At 37.1% G+C, this 23,626-nt stretch overlaps 2 protein-coding genes across 21 annotated transcripts in view; both read right to left on the reverse strand.

Annotated features, from left to right (window-relative positions):
* Positions 1-7,917, reverse strand: part of Chd64 (calponin 3) — a 68,076-nt gene extending 60,159 nt beyond the window's left edge. The window contains exon 1 of the mRNA XM_065236823.1: positions 7,717-7,917. Within this exon, the coding sequence (XP_065092895.1) occupies positions 7,717-7,770 (54 nt within the window). The 5' untranslated portion in view covers positions 7,771-7,917. The remainder of the gene's footprint in view (positions 1-7,716) is intronic.
* Positions 7,918-18,648: 10,731 nt separating this feature from the next.
* ens (ensconsin) overlaps positions 18,649-23,626 on the reverse strand; it is a 358,571-nt gene continuing 353,593 nt past the window's right edge. For all 20 annotated transcript variants that reach the window (XM_065236812.1, XM_065236810.1, XM_065236816.1 and 17 more), the window contains one exon: positions 18,649-21,832. In XM_065236812.1, the coding sequence (XP_065092884.1) occupies positions 21,816-21,832 (17 nt within the window). In that variant the 3' untranslated portion in view covers positions 18,649-21,815. The remainder of the gene's footprint in view (positions 21,833-23,626) is intronic.

Genomic DNA, 23,626 nt, shown 5'->3' on the forward strand with positions numbered 1-23,626 from the left:
GAAGGAAAAGAATTCACATCTACCCTAGAGATGGTCTAGTATAAGAGAGGAGCGGACTGGCTGGTTTTGAGCCAAACGAACTGTCAAAGCCGGAACCAGTCGAGCAGCGCCTGTCTTGTTGCTAGAAACCACCTAGGTTGCCAAGGCAGTTTGTTTTCAATCCGTTTCTATCTTATACTGGACCCTCTCTAATCTATACCCCATCGTGTTGATATACATGTCATCATGGCAAATCTTTCACATCCATTAGTAAAACCATCACTCACATTATTTACAGTATTTTTATAGGAGTGGCAAATTAATTAAATGTAAAATTACCTATCATTTCTGAGTTTAAAAAGTCAGAAAAACAGACTAAAATTTCGCCACAACGGCCCGCTGCGTCACCGTGGGGATCAACCGTTTTACGACACCTACTGCGATAAGTGCACAAACTACCATCGGTTCCGCAACAGTCGATGCGGCGACTTATTTATTATAGACGTTCCAGTTGCGAGCACTGAGCTGCTGAATTAAACTTCGAGAGGAACTGTGTTGCTTAAAAACGAAGAAAATCAAAAACCCAAATATGCCCAGGAATGCAGAATTGCAGATTAAAGTTTTGAGCATCGAAAACGAACCCGTCCTGTTGCCGAGGAACCAGTCAACCAAGTCCACACGGGACCACGGGAGGAAGCAAACAGTCTTCGTGAGCGCGATGAGATATCGCGCTATGCAGCTTGCCGGTCGCGGTTTCTTGCTTGCTGACTGTGTGTGTCACACAAGGCAAATAAGCGAACGAAGAAAGAGAAGAGAAGTGATCGCCCGTGGAAAGGGTGAATGCGATGAACAGTGTCAATCTGCGGGACGGAGGGGTGAAATGGGTTGAATGATATTTTCTCACTGCTTATCTCAGTCGTGAATGGCGTATCTACAAAGCAAACGACCATTACTAGAGTTGAAGGGTTCGATTGGCGGTTCAGTCTTGGAATTTCTTTGGTTTGACCATCTATTGACTTCCCTGGGCATCATCAACCTTTATATCAAACTAGGCTTATTTTAGCCTATTTTTAATTATATTAGCTATATTACGTGATATAGAAATCATTTGGCATTCAAGGCAGAATTCTCCTGGAATTATTTTCAGATTTAATTGTAATCCTCCTTTCAGCATACTCCCTAAATATTCTCCGAAAATTCCCCTGGAATTATGCTCCGGTTAATTGTTCTCCCTGAAACTTCATGAAATTAGATTTCGTTTAAAATTCTTCTTTGAATTTCTTCAGCATACCTTAGGAATTAACTTAGGAAATTCGTATGAATTTTCATTAAAATTTCGTTCGAATACGAATCAGGGCTTACTTGGAATTCTACTCAGAACTCTCCTCAGGTTTCACATAGAATCTGGAGTTCCTCAGGACTACCTTCCCGAGCAAAGGATTATACCAAAATGATAACAAGTTTTGATACCCCATTATCAAGATTTGATAACTCATCGTGTTATCTTTGTGGTTGAATAAACAGCCAACATAACACAATAATACTCCTTGGATATCACAAAAATTACTGATTTAGTTATCATTGAAAACATGTTGATACCAATTTCTGTGACCCATGCAAATTTTTCAACAAATTTCAAATAATTTATCAATTTGGTATTAAAACCTTTCACTGATAACTGAAAAATGATGGGCAGTGTTTTTTTTTTTAATCTTACCATGCGAATAACATTTGAAGTTTTGAACTAACCTTGCATCATTTCGTATTCTTTCATGATAACAAAATAAGTCGAGGTTGATAACTAGATTAGCAATGTGATAACAACTGAAAACAAAATGATATCTACAATAACAAGACTTGTTTTCAAGATGATATCAAGATGGTATATTACTTTGCTCGGATTACATGATGATTGCAGTCGATGTTTTCCTCACAGTTTTTTCCCAAAACTCCCTTGGAAGTAATCATCCAATTTCATGAGCTTTGAAAATTATGCAAGATCCTAAATATTGATGTTTTTTTCAAATCTGTGATCTTGGAAAATACCTAGCTATAGGTTTTTGAAAATTTCTGCAAATATAATTATTTTTAAGTCCAAAATTTCAAAAAAATTGTTCTAATATAACATTTATGAAAAATATCCATGTTTCTTATCCTAAAAAAAAAAACAATTTAAGCCTCAGAATTTTTAAAATTTATTTTATTACTGAAACCACTCAGGATCTACTAAGTTCAATGAGTGAAAGAAAATATCGAAGAAAATTAAATACTTGCATAATAAAATGAGTTGTTTTTGAAAAAAATCCTTAGAAAGAGAATTATCTGAGAATTACAGGTTTTTTCAGGAAAAAAAAATTCATTGAGGATTCCCGGTTTTTAAGGTAGTAGACACCCTGAATTTCTATAGTAGTTTTTTATTCTTTTTCCTGACATGAGACAGAATAATTGTTTTATTGAAAATGAACTAGCCCGTGGCTAAAAATCTCCTTGAATAGCCTTATTTATCCTTCTAGTTCTGCTTTTTAAGTGTTTTATGTTACTTCATACGCGAAGTTTGCGATTTTCAGAGTTGGTTGGAAATGATATCTAACACGAAGCTTTAGTGTGATAATTTATTAGCTAGAGAATGGTCGTAGAAGAGCGTAAGTAGATAGTTCCGCTAGAGTACGGCAGTATGAAAAACGAAAAGAAGTTGAAAATGAGCGAAGGGCCATTAATGCGACAGTATAAAGTCAAACGCACACCTAACCCGTACGATGTACGCGGAGATTTGAAGCATGGCAAAAAAGTGTGCACTTGACTATACTGTATGCGGCTGTGGAATAGTTCTAGTGTCGTTTCATCACTACCTAAAGCCCTACGTTGCCGAAAGCATTTCCAGTCAATGGTGTGTTATAATGTAATTCGTCTTTACCCAACTATTGTGTTGCTTCTCTTACCAACTTAGTCATCTCTGAGAGAAAGAAGTAGAGTGGTTGTTCAAGTCTCCGCGTACATCGTACGGGTTGGGTTAGGCGAAGAAGTGTGCGTTCGACTTGTACTGTCGCATTAATGACCCTTCGCTCATTTTCAACTTCTATTCAATGTTCACTGCCGTACTCTAACGGAACTATCTACCTACCCTCTTCTAAGACCATTCTCTAGCTAATAAATTATCACACTAAAGCTTCATGTTAGATAGCATTTCCAACCAACTCTTCTAGTTCCGGTTATTTTATTTTTGAAACCAGCAAATTTTCTTCGCAAGTGTTCAGAAATAATTTTCCGGATTTTCGCCTAATCACCATTTGGCCTAGTAACCGTTCAGCCTAGTGACCGTTCGGCCTAATGACCATTCAACCTACTGACCATTCAGCCTAGTGACCTTCAGCTTGGCCTAATAACTCAACATCCTGAGCATTAAATATAACCTGTCTGATATATCTCATGATAGGTCCTGGTATAAATTGAAGGTACGGACCATTCCCCCGAAACACCAGGATCATGTTCTGATGTGGTCGATGGGACCGTGGTACTCACCAGTTATAATGTTTTTAAAGTTCCTATGATTTTAACATCAACATCTTAGAATTCAGAAGCTCTACCTTTGACATATCGAGTCATAGAATCAAAATAACACCACCAAAGGAGGCATCGCTTGTAGAAATATCGACTTATGAAGAGTACGATACATGGGAAAATGAAGGGACCGCAGAATGCGTTGAGTAATAGACAATATCGAGTTTTGGGAGATGACTGTATTTTCTTGAAAATTTGGACTTTTTTACACAACACATAGAAAATTCAGCGATGTATGTTTCTTCGTTTCTTAGCTACAATTTTTAAAAAATATTGAGTTTTTTGCTCATAAACTGTCTCTATTATTCAAAACTTAATATTATTGAAAAATTGTAGTTCAGAAACTAAAAAATATACATCGCTGAATTTCTGATATGTTGTGTAAAAAGTCCAAATTTAAAAAAATATATATATAACACGCAATAGTGCCTTTGGGCCCAAGACCATGAATATCATGAAAATCTATTATAATCGATGTTTTTCAATGTTAAACCACGATTTAAGTCCATATTCATATTTTCAAACTATATTTAATAATCTTTCATTTGACGTTTTGATCAAAAAATCGGTCAAGTGGTTCAAAAGTTAAGATCTGAAAAAACATATAAAAAATAGGAAGGAGCTCACGAATAGTAAAATCACTGATTGTGACTCTCTGAAAGCGAATTCTACAGGTTTTATGTATCAAACATATACTTCACACCCTCTGCTTCTAACTTACAGGTACGAAATATCATTATAACATCTGGTGATTTCATAATACCGAAAAATATGCTTTAAAACGAAGTGAGTGGAAGCAACCCTGTTCAAACCTCTCCTTCTAACTTATAATAACATCTAATCATTTCATAATTCCGAAAACCATTTTTTAAAGCATAGTGAGCCGAAGCAACCCTGCATACTGCCTCTTTTATTTAAAAAAGTTATGTTCGAAGATCGACTCCAACAGTGGTTGGATTTGCTAATCTGAAAGCCAAGCTGAGAACACCACCTGTATAGGAGCCCTAAGCAGCAAAGGTAAATGTAATAGAAACGGCCGGTGCTGGGAGTAACAAGAATCTCCTTCATCACGGTACTGATGCAAAGAGGAAGTAAATTCCTGATTGTGACACGTGACACCCAGCTATAAAATGTTTGGAAACACCAACAACTCTGCAAGCGCTCCTAGTCAGTGTACCAGAAAATTTAAAAACACTCAAAATTCCAGTACTATGACATTATAGAAACTCATGCAACTTGAAGACTTTAAATATTTCGGCAACTCTCGGAACAGCAAGAACTTCCAAAACTTGCATGAACTCCAAAAAAACCAGTACTTCAATTACTATTAAACGTTAAGGCAACGATGCTGGGTCATTAGACCGAAGGTCATTAAGCTGAATTTCACAAAAAATATTTCTTTACACTTAGCGAAGAAGATTAACTGGTCTAAAAAAGAAAACAAACACCAAAAATTAGAAGTATAAACAAGGCTAGTCCATAACAAACTCAAAGCGATAATAATGATTCCAACTTATGTCCGAAAGAAGAAAAAACTGCTATGGGAAATCTTAGTCAAAGTCAAACCGAAAAGAACAATCAGCTTTTAAAAGAAGGAAAATAATGTGATTGCAAATTTTGTTCATGGTACCAAAATCACGAAAACAGTAACAGAATTGTGGATATTTGAAAGATGGAAAAATAATTAAAAACATTACGTTTCAATTTCTTACCAAATTTCCAAACCTGAATCTTCGAAAGTTCAGTACATCTATAAAACTTCATCAATACCGAAAAAAGCATCCAGTCGGATGAGAATGGTGTAAGAAAAGAACTAGCAGCGTTTAATACAAGGAAAAATAATACGATGGCATGTTTTATTCATGGCGCCATAAATCGCGAAACCAGAATAACTCTAAAGAACTGCTCATGTTTGAAAGAAATAAAATACATGAAAACATCACATTTTAATTGCTTGCCAATTTGCCAACCACGAATCTTTCTAGGGGACATGAAATTTCGTCAATTCCGTAAAAACTCAAAACAAAAAATCACAGTCCGAATATCCTTGAAAAATATCTAAGTGTTAAAAATTTAAAAAACATAATTTTGCCTGAAAGCTCGTCAAAATTTATTTAAGTCTGTTTAAGCTGGAAACCATTCGGCCTAAAGACAAATCGGCCCAGGGTCAGACACCAAGGAAACTCCAAGAGTTTCTGTTTTGTTTCCTCTATTCGGGACATAAAACCACTGTGAACAGTAATTTGATCTATTTTAGTATATTCCGTGTCCTTAGTTTAGTGCATGTCGTATAACTCAATCACTATTGATAAAGTATTCGCTTTTGATACAGTTGTCATTCTTGCCTTCATCGCAAGGAATCGATTCAAATTGAAAGGTCCCGCTATTTATACCCATATATCAGAACCCTTATAAGACTACGGAACAACGAATAGAAGATAAGCAATCGCATAGATGAAGACTGGCTTATTTTTTCTTGTTTCAAGATCATCTTCGGTCCGGGCAACCCAAGGACTTATCATCATTACAAGGCTTAAAAAGTAGGAAGGGCAGTAGCAGATGTGTTCCTTTGATTACTGAAAAATCCTGTTCCCCTAGTTTGAAGTAGTCAGGACTAGGAATGGGTGGTAGATCTTACATCCCGTAACGTACCACGAAAAGGTTATCTACCCACCTTACGGGGCCAATATTGAGATACATAGCTATTATCAAAGTCTTGTCGAAATTCTGGTTGTAATCAAAACCCCTGAAAACATAGTCTTTTCATGTTGCACTCTTTATTTACTGTTGAAACTTAATCCATTTTCATAGTAAGAAAACAAAATGCATTGCAAAAGCTGATTTTGTTTAGAAAAATTTGCTTTCAGAAACAGACAAATAACCACATACAATAGTGACCATACATACACACTAATCGAGTCAGTAGGGTTTTACCGATTTTTTGAATTGCGGAACTGTTCGGTAAAAGTTTAAAAATTTGTGAAAAATTTATTAATGAGAAAATTTGTTCTGAACCTATACATACTTAGTTCTGTTAACCCCATTCAATGATAGAAAATAAAATTGGCCGATAACATTGATTCCTTACGGATAACGGTCATTTGAATTTTTACCGACTTTTTCAGCAATTCAAAAACCCAGTAAAAAAATACTGACTCCTGTAAAAAAATCTTAGTGTGTACAGTTAAGATTTCTAAGATTTCGTAGTAGATATGAACCAGCCTAAGGCTGAAAGTCTCGTTAATATAGGAAAAAAAATTCTAAGATTTACTCAGAGTAAAACTTGGTTAAACTATTGATACAAATTTTTCTCATTATGGATAACATATTAGACAAAAAAATTACTTTATGAAACCGATCGCTTCAACATGTAGGATTAGTATCATAATTGATTTTCATGCTACGCAAACTTCAAAATTTCCAAGTAAACTTCTCAAGTAAAATAGCAAACGCTTTTGAGCTACGCGAGCAAAGCTGGAGATCAAATTGAAGTCATAATTTTCTGATATGATGCAACTTACTTTGAATACTCCAGTTGATCTCATGTGGGATGACTTACACACTAAGTTTATTTCACAAATTTCGGTGAAATTTCACCGAAATCTCAACAGCTGAACGTTCGGTAAACAGTTCGGTGATTTTTAACAGTTTTCCTGAAATTTTGCACGGAATATCAGTTAAAAATTACAGGAAAACTCTAAACACCGAAAGTTCAGCTGTTGTGGGAGCTATCCCTCAGATGGTTTGGATGATACCCCGAACACGTCGTTAAGCTCTCTTTTATGGTTATTTTTATTAGGGATGTCACGAATGCCCTAAACTGTGTTAAACAAGCAAATAAACAATAATCGTAAATTCCACGACAGATAAACTTAAATTAACATTTCCAACAAGAAGATAACAGCCAAATTTGAAGTTAAGTTGCTTTCATTAAAAAAAAATGATTGCCAAATGAAAGCACCATATGATATCAGACTTACTTCCCGACAATTGAAATCAGCAGGAGTTTTCCCTATGGTAGGAACTGCAAACTTTAATATCGATTTGCTTTCATTTTGTTTACCGTCTTTGCTCGGGTACCCATTCAACCCTACATTCCCCGCATCATTGCATATCTTTGCGTCTTCAACTTCAACCCAAACCCAACCCAAACAGCGAGATATCCGCACTTCGACTTACCTTTCTCTGAGCTTCGGCAGCGAATCCGGATTTTGGAGCACGGTTGACCGACATGATGAAGTTGATTGTGGTTGGCTGATGTTGTTTAAACTGACGCTAGGATAGGTCGTTAAATGATTAAACGATGGCTATTGCGCGCGAAATGTAGAAATTGAACTTTTATTGAAAGGTTTGACACTTTACGAATTGAAAAAATAATAATGAAAATAAACAATAGTTAACAACAGCACTCTCTATTCTCTCCTACCGGCAAATCAGGACGAGCAAAATCCCTGTATTGATCAAAGGATTGTTAGAAGGATTTCCAAAGCTTAGGTAAAATGATAGTCTAGTCACAAGGTTTAACTCATCCAAATCAGCCGGAGTAAGCTAGAATATTGTTCTTTTATCACAGCTGTTTTCGATTGACACGACACAATTAAGAAGAGAGAGAGTAAAAACACTTGGACTGGAGCATTATACAGGGGGTCAATATCTAGGAGCACTAGGGGGAACTTACACTTTTCCGTCTTTATGCGAGCACGGCACTAGAAGAACTGAACAGACACAGAGCGGATGAAGCATTTGTAGCTCGCGAGCTGGAAAGTCAATCAATCTTCCAGCGCTGGAAAATGGGAGAGAATGCATTAGCTTGGTCATTTGAAAATCTATAATGAGAGAAGAGAGGATGAATTTCGGATCAAAGAGTAGTGCAAAGGTTGCATACAAGTTGAATGTGTTTAAGACAAAATTGAAAATCCAATTTTAAATGTGAGAAAAACATGGTTATTGTAAAATATGGTTAGATCGTACCTGCGAAATCATTATAGATTATATAAGGTAAAGAACTTCTTCGGTCTAAGCGCCCAACTTGGGTCTATCAAGCAGAAAACATCAAATAAATCCATTTGTTTTTTAACTCTATCTTTGTTCCAAATTCAAAATACATTACATTTCATTTTAACCTAGGTGCTCCAGTTACTACAGTAGCTTCCCGAGCAAAGTTTGAGATCAAATTGAAATCTAAATTTGATGTTGTGATTTCGCTGATAATGATTGCTCAGGTTGCTGTCGTTTTGGTCGTTTTAACGGTTAAAATATCAAAATTGAGAGCAAAAAAATCTTCCTGTGACATCACATAGAAAACTATTTCTATTGTGAGAGCAAACTGAAAACTAAATTTGATATAAATTTTTCCTGTTGATAACAAAACAAGTATTCAATTTGATGTTATGCTAAGGCAATGAAAACAAACCCGTAACAACATATTGTTGAAGAGCAAATGTACAGCAAAATGAAAACAAAATTTGGTATCAAATTTGTGAATTGCGAAACTGAAATCAAATTATGATTTCAGTTTGATGTTGATATCAAAACTTGATTTCAGTTTGCTGTCATTTTGATGCTGGACTTTGCTCGGGTTACCAGCCTTATTTGTTATGATATATATCTAAGTGTTTTTTACATTGTTTCTGCCTTGGCAATTCAGTATTTTGAACACGTTCTTTTAAACCTGCATGTCAGTATGACAATTGACATCTTAAAACTAAAAACTAAAACTAAATCTTATCTAAGTATAAAGGGAATTAATCGTTGCAATTGAGGATTGCAACGATTTTTGTCTGAAATTATTAATTATTTTGTTGGACATTTGTTCTAAAGTCTCAACATTCGAAATTCTATGTACCTCGGTACCAGGGAGGCAACTTTAAAATCATCTTCAGAACTTTGTTCTGAATCCTTTGAAGTGCTTTTTTCCTGATAGTGCAACAACTAGACCAGCGTTAAGCATGGCCGGTCTAAAAACTTGTTTAAATATTAGAAGTTTATTCGTCAGGCAAAGTTTGGATTTCCTGTTTATAAGGGGAAACAAACATTTTATATATTTGTTACATTTGGCTTGAATGCCCTCAATGTGATCTTTAAAAGTTAATTTTTGGTCAAGTACTAACCCAAGATATTTCACTTGGTTTGACCAGCAAATTGGAACTCCGTTCATACACAGCAAAAAAATAATTTTGATATCACGTCAAAGTGGATGCACTACAATCATGTCGAAAATATGGTGTAATATTACTTGCTAAAAAGGACAAAATTATCATTAATACAATGCATGAACTGACATTACGCTGCTTTTACTGCATTTGTTTATTTATGTGGTCATAAAAATTACATGAAATTTTCGACATGATTGTAGTGCATCCACTTTGATGTGATATCAAAATTATTTTTTGCTGTGTAGTGACTACACAGAAAAAAAAAGTTGTTGAATATTACATCCAAACTGCTGCAACCAGGTCAATCCATCGGTTGTGTAATATAACGTTGTACGATGTACATCGATTTTGCCAACAAAATTACCTCCATTGATGTAATATTGTATCTGCTTTTTGCTATTACATCATTATTTCATACATCAGCTTGAATAACATTGATCGATATTACATTTTTTTCTGTGTATGTGACTACTACTAGGTTTCAAAAAGGAAGCTCTAGGCTTATGTGGAAAAATTATATTGAGTTTTGGAAGCGTTGGGAGAAATCCTCCATTTTTTACTATTGATGGTTGATTGAAACATCAATAACAATAAATTATTAAATATTTTCTATAATTGATCAAAATCAGTGTTCACTCGGCTGTCGACAAAAGCAGGCCACTCTCGATGTGTGCTACGCGATCGTCTGTTTTCTCGGCAGCAACCATTGTGTCCTCCTCATTGTTCTTCATCAGCAGTTCTTTCGGTCGATGCGTCGTCGACTTCAGAAAGCAACCGTTTCGTGATGAGTGTGTGAGTGCTGACCACGTTTTGCGTCCATTGCTGCAATGGAAGCGCTTTGCCCCCCGATGGCGTAACTGCCATGCAATTAAACCAGTGGAAGCGGCTCCAGTTCTGATGGAGGAGGGTTTTTGGATAGCGGAAGATAAAGTGTTGTATTGTACCTTTTGACTATAGTTTTAAGATGTATTCTATAAAGGGTGATACCATAGAGGTAACTCTAAGACCACTGGGTCCCGAAGAAAATCATTATTATTTTTGGCTCACTCAGTACCAGAACAACGGTCCCAAGCAGTCCCAAGCTATTTCACTCACCCCTGCATGTTCTGCATGAATCCACACACCCCTGATGTTATCTGTCAAACTTCCATAGCGAATCAAAACAATACGTTAATCGTTTGCTTGGGACCAATAGGCTACTAAAGTGGTGAGCCAATTTAAAGCGCCCATTACATATGTCAATATATTGACAAACATCGTATTGTCAATTTTCCTTACAATATAATAAATATATAAATATTGACAACATTAATGACAATTCACTAAAGCGTTTGTTACACAGATCAATATATTGACAATAAATTGACATATTGACAATATTATTGAAAAGGTAATATTGATGATGATTTTCATTTCACTTTTTCAATATTCTTTCCCTACGCAAGAGGACGGAGAACGTACGTCATTTAGACCGACTGATTCACAATGCACCTTCACGCATGCAGTGTTGCCATTTTGTTTAAATCTTCGTGTGTGATATAAAATGGATAAATAAAAAAGTATCCTTTTACAGTCGCCAATCACTACCCAGGCTTCGTCTATATGGATATTCATTTGCTATAAAATCACAAGCATAATCATGTAATTTTTTTTTACTTTAAAAAAAAATAAATACTATCTGCGTTTCACATGCCTACACGTAACGCAAATTAAATAATATATACGCGTTTTTCCTTAAGGAATGTTTACCAAAACATCAGCATAATAGTTTATGTATGGGAAACTGCATACCATGAAGGTGGGTTATTCAACACGAATGGTAATTCCGCGCAGTCGACAATCGATTTGATTTAATTCAATTAATTTGTTATCATGTTGTCCTGTGTATTTTCTGTGTCATGTCAAAAAGTTACAACATTTGATATTGGCGTTGACGGAACCGTCGAGAAATCGAGAAATATTGACAGTTTCTTATTGGTACTCTCAGTGGAGTGAACGGATAGTACCAACATGGGTATTGTGAACTCTGTCGGTTTAATTTTTCAAGTGAGCAAAAAAAAAAAAATTGTGAAAATCTTTCGAAGCTTCAAATTGTTTTGCTCACGAAATCGTATATACATGCTGTCAAATGAACTCTTGGCTCCTCCTTCTCTGTTCCACAAATAACGTATACATGGTGTTGGGAGTGCACCTGCCCACAAAGCTCACATGACTCTTATGAAGTTTGATTAAGTTCTTGTTTCATTTTATTTCATATTAATATAAAATAAAAAAAAAAACTTATTCGAGCATCACGTTCGATGATTTACATTATCCGCCTACTAAGGTTGATGTTTTGGCAGTTTCATAATTATAATTCTTAATTTGATTTCAGTAGGTGGCAATACCTTTACTTGTGGTTCAAGCAGTAACTACCCACATGACTTCTGAGCTCTTTTGAATGTTTGACTCCCATTTGACAGTTCGAATCGGCTCCCAGATGACAAGCATTTTGAGTTAGTTCGCAGTATTCAGGTACCAACTAGAAATACTCAGAGGGAGTGATAGGCGGAGAAAACAAAATTCAATTTGGCAGCAGGGATTTGTTCCTAAATTATCTTGCAACCCTTGCTAGAAACTAGCATTCCAAATGACTTAATTTTGATTCGAGTTACGTGCAAAATAATAATTGATTGCATCGCAATATTTTGCACATTTCTTGGTGCCATTCATTAACCAACGAACATCAATTAATCAATAGAGTTCGAATATTGTTTTTGGTTCCAAAAACTAGTTGAATTTGAGAAGCACACAAAACATAAAGGGGATGAATACTCTCAAATTTATTCTAGAAAGAATAAGAAATCCTCGCAAAAATTCTAATGGGAATGTTCGATTGGCTCAGATTTTGACAGTTCATTTGGCTCAAAACACGCCCATCTCTCCCTCTGAGTATTTCTAGTATCAACCAATCCAAAATTTTTGAAATTTATTACGAAATTTTACGGACCTATTTGAAATCATTCAATGAAAATGTGTCGATTTTATTGATTTCTTACGAGACTTTTTCAGTAGTTCAAAAACCGAGTAAAATTTTACCGACTTAGGTTATCCGAGTTCAGTGTGTAGTTAGTATTTTCCATAGGTCCAGCAACGACGTTTCTTTTTTGACTCGCTGATCACGTTTCTTGTGTGGGAAAATTGAGACAAGTAATATTGACTTTGATACAATGAGGTTATAAGGCTTCAAACGTTTTGCCATTGTTGTTGTCAATATTCGCATATTGATGATTTGACTGTTTTTTTTGTCAATATATTCTGAGTATTGACAAAGGGAAATGAAAATCAGCTTTCCGTCAATACTTGTCATCAATCATCATCATCAATATCACCTTTTCAATAATATTGTCAGTATGTTAATTTATTGTCAATATATTGACATGTGTAATGGGCGCTTAAAATCGTTAGTTTCGTATTGATTGTTGGTGATACGGTCAAAATTTGGTCAATATCAACTTGACGTATTTCTTTCAATTTTGCATTTAAAAAACCTGAACACCCCTCATTTTGAAGGTGTGTGTGTGTCTGTAGAATGTTGCTCCTATTTTGATTTGGAATTCACTCTTCAGTTGTCAAAATGCCGTCCAAGCAAGAAGAGCAGCGTATCAAAATTTTGCTCGCGCATCGCGAAAATCCGAGCTACTCGCACGCAAAGTTGGCAAAATCGCTAAAAGTTGCCAAATCAACCGTTACAAATGTAATTCAAGTGTTTGGGGAACGTTTGTCGACAGCCAGGAAGTCTGGATCGGGGGGAAATCGAAAACCGGAAGCCGCTGAGATGACAAAGAGAGTTGCCGGTAGTTTCAAGCGAAACCCTAACCTCTCTCTCCGAGATGCCGCAAATAAGCTGGGTGTATCGTCTACAACCGTGCATCGAGCCAAAAAACGAGCCGGACTATCGACTTACAAGAAGGTAGTGACTCCAAATCGCGATGATAAACAAAATACGACGGCCAAAGCGCGATCCCGGAGGCTGTACACGACGATGCTGACGAAGTTTGACTGCGTGGTAATGGACGACGAAACCTACGTCAAAGCCGACTACAAGCAGCTTCCGGGACAGGAGTTTTATACGGCAAAAGGAAGGGGAAAGGTAGCAGATGTTTTCAAGCACATGAAACTGTCAAAGTTCGCAAAGAAATATCTGGTTTGGCAAGCCATCTGTACCTGTGGCTTGAAAAGCAGCATTTTCATAGCTTCCGGGACTGTCAACCAAGAAATTTACGTGAAAGAGTGTTTGAATAAACGTCTGCTGCCTTTCCTGAAGAAACACGGTTGTTCCGTACTGTTTTGGCCGGATTTGGCATCTTGCCATTACGGTAAAAAGGCCATGGAGTGGTACGCCGCCAACAACGTGCAGGTGGTTCCCAAGGACAAGAACCCTCCCAACACGCCAGAGCTCCGCCCAATTGAGAAATACTGGGCTATTGTCAAGCGGAACCTAAAGAAGACCAAAAAAACTGCTAAGGGCGAGCAGCAGTTCAAGGAAAACTGGCTTTCTGCGGCGAAGAAGGTGGACAAGGTGGCTGTACAAAATCTGATGGCAGGGGTCAAGCGTAAGGCCCGGCAATTCGGATTTGGATAAGCGGAAGCCTAACTGAATATTTTTTCTGAATTTTATACTAATTGAACTTGAAAAAGAAATTTAATTTGATTTTTTAAATAAACGATATCACCGATTTACACGCATTTTCCCTTGACCAAATTTTGACCGTATCACCCTTTAGTGACAAAGAATCCTCGGCTCTGTAAAGTTAATTCGTTTGAGCCTTATCAAATAAATTAATAATCAACAACAATTGATCAAAAATTATATTCCTGAAAATAAACTTTATACGGGGCAGTTCCTAGTTCCCCTAACCCATGTTATGGTTTCCATTTATTAAATATTTCAGATAGGCTAGAAAGATTTGTCAAAATGAATCCTGATGAATGTGGGCGTCTTAGTGGAATACCTGTATAAAGAGAGAGAGAGAACGATTAGTAATTTCCATTTAATTCCACTACCTTATTTGCTTATCCTTGACAGATACGCGTATTTCGTCTACAATGTGCAGACTTCTTCAGTGTCTTGTACTAATACTCGCAGTCGAGTATTGGTACAAGACACTGAAGAAGTCTGCACATTGTAGACAAAATACGCGTATCTGTCAAGGATAAGCAAATAATAAGGTAGTGGAATTAAATGAAGAGTACAGCCATAGTAACCATCAGGCGATCCGGTACAGTATCGGCGAACGGACATCGGTGGAAATGCGGAGGACGAAATTAAGCGAGCGGAAGTGGAAGACGAAGGCATTCAATAAGGATCTCTTCATCGAAGCTCTAAGGGTAGACAGCAGCGTCCCGGGTCTTAGCGCGAACGAGTTGACCGAATCATTAGCAAGGGCATGTGACACAACTATGTCGAGAAAACTGGAACCAACGAACAGGCGGCGTTCAGCTTACTGGTGGAACGAGGAAATTAGCACCCTCCGTGCTAGTTGTCTTCTAGTCAGAAGGCGCGTTCAGAGAGCAAGAACGGAAGCAGACAGAGAGGGGCGCAGGGTGGTGTTCCGAGAGGCCAGGGCTGCACTAAAACGAAAGATAAAGCTGAGCAAGTTAAACAGTTTCAAGGAGCTGTGCCGCGATGCCGATGCCAACCCCTGGGGCAACGCATACCGAGTCGCGATGGCGAAGATCAGAGGTCCAACGATGCCGGTTGAAATGTGTCCCAACAAGCTGAAAGTCATCGTGGAGGGACTTTTCCCACAGCATGACCCAACGAAACCAACGAACACCATATAGCAAGGAAGATGGAGACAATGTTGAACAAGTCTCCAACGAGGAACTCCTAGCAGCAGCGAAAGGGTTGAAGGCGGCGACCCAGACGTTCCCGGAAATGTTCAGGATAGAGCTGCAGAAATTTCTGGACGAGAGTCAGTTCCCTGATAGGTGGAAGATACAAAAGCTTGTGCTGTTGTCAAAGCCCGGAAAACCGCCGGGGGATCCTGCATCGTATAGGTCAATATGCTTGCTGGATACTCTCGGAAAGCTCTTGGAGAGGATCATCCTGAACAGGCTGACGAAATGCGAGTCATGGAGAGTGAACATGGGTTGTCGGAGAGGCAGTTCGTATTCCGGAAAGGGAGATCGACGATGGATGCAATTCGGACAGTGATTGACAGAGCCGAGAAAGCTTCCAAACAGAAGCGGAGAGGAAATCTGCGCCGTGATTACGATTGATGTGAAGAATGCATTCAATAGCGCCAGCTGGGAGGCCATCGCGAAGGCGCTCCATAGAATGAGGGTACTAAGTAGTTACTTCCAGAACCGGGTCCTGGTCTACGAGACAGACACGGGGCAGAAATCACTTAGAATCACGGCGGGAGTTCCACAAGGCTCCATTCTAGGTCCCACGCTGTGGAATGGAATGTACAATGGCGTGCTGACGCTCAAGCTGCCCAAAGGAGTTGAGATCGTTGGATTTGCGGACGATGTCGTCTTGACGGTAACCGGTGAGACGCTGGAAGAAGTGGAAATGCTGGCGGCCGAGGCGATAGATACGATTGGTAACTGGATGCAAGGAACGAAACTGCAGATAGCTCACCACAAAACAGAAGTGATGTTGGTCAGTAACTTCAGCAGTTCACACCATTGTTTCGAATCGCGTGCTGAAGTATCTGTGAGTAATGATCGACGACCGAATATGTTTGCGAGAAGGCGGCGAAGGTCATCAACGCAATAGCCAGAATCATGCCGAACAATTCTGGTCCAAGCAGCAGCAAGAGGCGTCTTCTGGCTAATGTGCCCTCATCGATACTAAGGTTCGGAGGTCCAGCCTGAATTGAAGCGCTGAAAAAGAAGCAGAACCAAAGGAAATTGAGCAGTACGTTCCGGCTCATGGCCATGCGAGTGGTGAGTGCGTACAGAACCATTTCGATGGAGGCAGTATACGTTATCGCCGGTATGATCCCAATCGGCGGAGGACTACGAGTTTTATTTATTTATTTGTCGTCAATCAGTGTAGACCGTTTTACAATTGTTGTCTTAAGTGCTATTTTTACAATTTTGTCTTTGTTTATATTTTTTATAATATGTCTTAAGAAAAAGTTAAAACATTACTTCTAGTTGACGTTATGCGACGAATTAAAATATTGCTTTAATTTAGTTTTTGTCATTGTAAAGTCAATGTTATCGCAGTGCTTATTATATGTATCCATCATTTGGTTCAAGGGTCCAAATTTGGCATAATTCGTACGATGACGATTTGTAGCAAATATATTTCTGTTTCGTAAATGCCTAGATGGTGTATATAAATTTAAGGATGACAATAGTTCTATTGAATCAATTCGATGTGATACGATATCGTTTACGAAAGAAATCATAGCAAATTCACGACGTTCTTTTAATGTTTGGATATTTATGAGCATACACCGAGCTGTGTAAGATGGCAGAGGAAATACAGTCCAACCTAACTTGCGGAGTGCATACAATAGAAACTGCTTTTGAACGGACTCTATTCTTTCTTCGTGTGTGATTGAAAAAGGTGTCCAAACTATGCTGCAATATTCTAATATCGATCTTACATAAGCAATGTACAATGTTTTTATCGTATACGGATCGTGAAAGTTATAGCAGAAACGTTTTATGAAACCAAGCATGTTGTTAGCTCTGTTAATAATTGTGTTATAATGATCGGTGAAAGTAAGTTTTGAGTCAAAAATAAAACCTAGATCCCTGACTCTATCACATTTTTCTACGATCTGGTTTCCTAAAGTGACTGTTATATCGGGTAGCTTTTGTTTTCTACTAATGGTAATGGAGTTACATTTTTTATATTTAATTGTAGCAGGTTTTTTTGACACCAAGTATGGAATATTTGAATTTCCTCTTTGAATGTGATGATGTCTTTGGCATCTTTTATTTCCAAAAAAAAGTTTAATGTCGTCAGCATATATTAAAACTTTCAATTTCTTAATAATGAAAGATATGTCATTGACGAAGAGAATAAATAAAAGTGGTCCTAAATGGGAGCCTTGAGGAACTCCTGAAGTGACATCAACGGGATTTGATATCTTTCCTTTGTATTTTACTATTTGATGACGGTCAGTTAAATATGATTCAAGCCACTTGAGGAGTGCGTAATGAATTCCCATTTTTTGAAGTTTAAAAAGAAGCATGGGTATGTCAATTCGATCAAACGCTTTGCTGAAATCTGTATACAACACTTCTACATGGTTTCCGAGTGTTATATGACGAGAGAAACCAGAGGAGTACGAAAAATTGTGAGAACGGTGTCGATGGCTAAGTGGCAGCAGGAGTGGGATGCAGCAGAGAATGGTAGATGGCAACACAGGCTAATGCTGATTCTTTCGACCTGGGTGAACAGGAAGCATGGAGAAGTCAACTTCCACTTGACGCAGTTCTTCACCCCTATTCTGTATTTCGTTTCGAACGAAATTCTCATACAAAAAAATATTTTTTTTGTATGAGAATTTCGTTCGAAACGAAATACAGAATAGGGGTGCTTATCTGGTCATGGCTGCTTCAGGAAGTACCTGCATCGGTTCAGACACACAACGTCACCCTTCTGTCCGGAGTGTGGGAATGTGGAAGAATCACCAGAGCACGTGGTCTTCGAATGTCCTAGATTTGATGCTGTGCGAGAGGATACCCAAGTAACCAAAAGTTCTGATAAAAGGCTATTTGTGGCTGGTGTTCCTTTATCATAATTAAAGAGCATTCTAATCAGCTTGTTGCATAAATAGCTTCTTTCTCGGTTTGCTGTTTTGTGCTATGGAATGGACTTGCCAAGAGCGGCAAACCAGGTAACTTCAACGATGGAAAGTGATAACAGTATTGCTTCAGTTGGACCTTTACAACTGTACACTTTTAGCACTCAGGATGATTTCGGATTTCATGAACACTTTTCCGCTTTCTGTTTAAATATTTTTATTGATTTTATATATTTTTATATATAAAGCATTTATTACAAGCATTAATAGAATTATTAATCTTCTTTTCTCTGTCCAACCAGTGTTTTTTTTTTATTCTTCAGTTTATTCCTTCCTCAATCTAGTCATTGTATCCCTACTATCAAACTATTTATAGTCCCGGAGTAGGTATCTCTCTTTTCAGAAGTCATCAAGCTATATCATCTATCCCATCACTTTTGAACCTGTTCAGTATCTCATTCGCCGAAAATATCTGCAATTCCCATCCATGGGGAGAAAAAAATATTTGCAGATCCATCTGATTGTGTTTCATTCCGGGGGTTGAAAAACTTTATTTATTTATTTAATTTAAGTTACCGTTTTCTTTTCTCAACGCAGCGTTAGCTTTCGTGTGAATGAAACGTGTGTGCTTCTATCTATCAAAATGACAACCGCGTGTTGCTGTTTTTGTATTCGGAATTGTTTACATTTGAACAGTGTTGGATTCTTTCCAAATGGAGAGTAAATATCGGATTCGATTACATGGATGGAATTTCCAAATCAAAAGCCAAGTCAAGCGATGCGAACCGAACAGAAGGTTTACATCAAAGAAATGGAACAAGAGAAAGCAAAGCCAATCATAATAATTGTGTGTATGTGTGTATGTGTTGTATGATAGCAGTTTCATTTTATTTCCAGGAATTTTCTGTCTTTGTTGATAATGATAAAAACATACAAAAAATCATAATTTAATAGTAGACGCAACGGTGCATCGCGGCTGCGTCGCTACTTTTCCTATAGGTTAATCACTTAAATTAGCGAAAGGTAGATTTAACTTGCTTTAATGACTTTTGTTTTAATCAATGTATGTGATTACATTTTTTTTTGCCCACTTTACGTTAATGGTGTCCGTGTGTTTTGTGTATGTGTGTTAGTGTAGTCGTGTTGTTTTTTTTCTCTTCACTTGATTTGTGTTTCGTGTAATCATTAAATTACATTGTAATGGTATTTTTTCTTGTGTTTTATACATAATTTAACAGATTAGAATACTAGTATTTTATAGTTAAACATTTCTATTTACTTTTTCGTTTTAAAGTCCCAGCGACACTGCACTGAAGGCTTTCGCGCTATCGTTTTGCTTAGGAAAATTAGTCAAACTAAGTTTACGGCGTTTTTGTTTCTGGTTTTGATATTGATTTTCTTTTCTTTTGTTTTTTTTTTTGTTTGGAACTTTCTGCACCAAGTCAGGAAGTGTTAAGAACTGGTAATAATTCAATAATTATAATAATAATCAATTTGCTGAATAGGGTTTTTGCTTACTTTTTCTCAATTTATCAACATTGATATAATATATAGTAATATATTACTTTGATTTCTTAATTTCAATAGTTTCCTTTCATTAGCGCATTTTTTGTCTGGTTCATTAATGAAGTATTGTTTTTGTTTGTTTGAGTGTAGTTGATCCGGAATACGTAACTTGTTTGTGTGATTTCTTGCTTGCAGTTTTTTCTACGCCTTGCAGCCAGCAGTCAGTGAAAATTTTTATCCCAACTTGTTTGATTTGTATTTCTATGCATTTGTTTTTACAACACTACTAGGTGAAATTGTTTTGCACGTAACTGTTTGGATTACTGCCAAGTGCTAATGCACTTCCCTTTTTGTATCGTCCCTAGTTAATAGCACCTACCGACGGCGAGTGGCTGAACCGTGCGTCACGAGATGCAGGATATGCATTTAGAGAAAGTCTTTAATACTGAAGATGGTTTGTAGCAACGGGGTGAAGTACTAGATTATGTTAACAAAAAACTTTACTAAATAAGTACACCACTCAGGTCCTTGTTTGATGCTGCATAACAAAATATTCAAAATCAAACACGTCAACAGATTGTTGTTTGAATATAAAACAATGGCGTAGTACTAGAATCGAATGCAATATTCATGAAGAAAAGAGAATGCTCATCATTGAAGTTAAAATTTATGTCGCATCTAGAACTGCAAGTATCTAGATTTTCGGTTCCCTCAGAGGAAAATCCATCCAATTTTCACAACTAATCGAATAGTGTACCATAAAATCTATTCAATTGTTTTCTGTCGCTCGTAGGGAAGAAAGTGCCTATTTGGATGGTGATTTTGATAAAGATTTAAAATACATTGGAACAGACTAATTCATCTGTTGTTGGAACCCAACATACAATGTATGTATATATATATGTATATATATATATGTTTATATATTATGAAAAAAAAACTCTTTTACACAGAAGTTGAATTGGATGACAAAGCTGAAAACCTTAATTGTAAATATAAGCACTACACAGTTGGAAATGTCTACAAAAAAAAACTTATCACAACACCAACTTTACACTGAAAATTTTGCCACATTTCGAAAGTTTCTTCATGATCAAAAACTTTTCCAAACACGATAGCATTACGAACAGCCAATCCTACCCACCGTGACAACGCGGTTCCTCGTTTCTTTCCTCCTTCAGATCACATGTTTGCATGTTTACTTGCTCTCTCGCTCTCTCTTTCTCAAGCTCCTCCAATTAAAATAAAAGTCTAACTAGCTATGTCCTTCCACACATTCCTCTCGCCATCCTCCATGTCTCGCGTACCACGATTCTAGTACCTCCAATTCCGCCTCCTCGTCAAGAAAAAGGGAAGAAAACAATTTCGCTACTACAATTTGAAGCCAAGCGCCCAATCCTAATTTATATCCTAGCGATGCAGTTTGCTGCTTCCTCTAACCTAAAGCTTTCATGTACACTTTTTATCTATCGCGTTCACTCGACATTCCAGTTCCTCATAAACACACACACACACGCACCCTTACATATAGATAAATTTCTTAGTATGCATGCTTCTGTTTTCCTTACGTCTCTCCTCATTATGTGTGTCTGAGTGAATGTGTGTGCTGTTCTATTGTTCTCCTTCTGCCTTCTGGGGTGAGTAAATAAGCACAAACTGCAACTTTGCTTATTTCTTTTCTGCATGCATGCATCCACGAATCGAAGCTGTCTCAATTTTACCATTTTTCTCAATAATGCTTTCTGTGGAGGGCAGCATGAACCTCAACCGGCCCCTCCCTCCCTTCGAGGATCATCGGATGGAAAGAAGATAATGATGGGACGTCACACGCGCGTACTTTAACCTATTGCAATTTACTCGTTCACAAGAGCGACAAGTCTGGAATGGTAGGAAAGTGTGAGAAAAAGATAAATGTGTTAGTATTTGCTTTGATACAATAGTGGAATAGACACCATAGAAATACCAGTACCAATAATTCGATTCATATGTGACAGAAATCCAGAAAAGAAACAGTGTATTTACAGGAAAACGCAAACCAAATGTATCCGGTGAACATTAGTTCGTTATCAGCCTTATCACCTGATCGTCCCTTGGTGACAGAATTAAAAAAAAATGTTTTTTTAAACTAAATAGATTTGGTGAAACGTCCTTTTTTTCTAACCGTGCCTACCTTTCTCCGTCGGTCGATTTCGGATTCTTATTTATAGTCTTCAATCAGTTCAAAAGCAGGGATAGACGGGGTAAGATCGCCACCCGGCACACCCTTAAAGTTTACATCCATTAATTATTGCTCATCTTGCCCCGGGGTGTCTGGGCACGGTGTTAAAAAGCTACTATTTAAGTTTATAAAAAAATATTGCGCGAAAAAAAGTTCAAAAATTTAGAATTTACTAAAGTCTTATGTTTTACGATTTTGGGTATTTTTGAAGTGTTTATTGAAACAATTTCAGAAAAGTTAACATTTTTGATAAGCTTTCAATTCAACATAAGTATAATAATCTTAAAAAAGGAGCTTTTCTTGTTTTTGAAGTTGTTGACATTTTTTTTCTCGTTTTTTAAAGAAATTTTGGGATTTTTTTTTAGTGCATATTTTTTTTTAAACGGCAACCCAGCTGATCCAGATCCAGATCTTACAAAATATGCATAATAAGTTTGCTAACATTATACACTATCGTAAAAATAACAGGGTCCATTCGAGTCTCGATTGGAGTGTAATGAAAGTTTACGCATTTACGAGGGTGTATACTGCCGCTCTTCGCATGTCGGTCCCATAGCAGTTTTTGTCAAAACTGAGTTTTACAATGCAAATGGTAGCTGATCACCCATATTTTCTTAATACTGGATGAACTCAATAACTTTGTTCTGAAAAAGTTTGGAAAGACAGCCAAATTGGTTGTCTCATCACATAAGAAGCAATGGTACGAATCAAGCTTAAAATGCGATTTTCTCGACTTGCTGATTTTTGCCATGGGACCGACATGCGAAGAGCGGCATACGTTTACGATGCGCTTTATGAATATCCCTAATAGGGGAAATAGATGTAATGTCGGCCTAAATGCCCCTAATTTGGACGCATACAAAAATTCAGCAATCGACTAAATTTTCAATAGCGACAAAAAATATCCACCGCGTTCATCTAGATAAAATTGAAAAATAGCAATAGCGATGGGCCCAATCTTAGAATCCATAGGCCAACATTAGAGCCATTTAACCTGCCCGAGGACTTTTTGCTTTTCTACACCGTGCTATTCAAATGGGAACACATCGCACGGATAACGGTTTTCAATGTTTTTAGCATAATTTCATACAAAATACTGTTCAGTTCACTTAATACGCATGAGAAAAGCATAAATGATTCAATCCTAGCAATTTGAAAAATCATTGCATCGGTATGATACATATGGTACATACACTTGCAATCGGTTGGTGGTATGTATACCGTTCCTAAGCCAGTTACAGGAAGCGAGGTCTGGCCAAAACAACACGGAACAACCAACAATCAATACGAAACTAACGATTTTAAATTGGCTCACTACTTGACTAGCTTATTGGTCCCAAGCAAATCGATTAACGTACCCCATTCCAGTCATTTTTAGTACTACACAATGTTTGTTTTGATTCGCTATCAAAGTTTGACAGATAAAATGAGGGGTTAGTGATTTTTTCTATGTT

This window comes from Ochlerotatus camptorhynchus, unplaced genomic scaffold, assembly GCF_037179485.1.
Source record: "Ochlerotatus camptorhynchus isolate MF236.1 unplaced genomic scaffold, CSIRO-AGI_Acam_v1.1 ptg000576l, whole genome shotgun sequence".
NCBI classification, from domain to species: Eukaryota; Metazoa; Arthropoda; class Insecta; order Diptera; family Culicidae; genus Ochlerotatus; species Ochlerotatus camptorhynchus.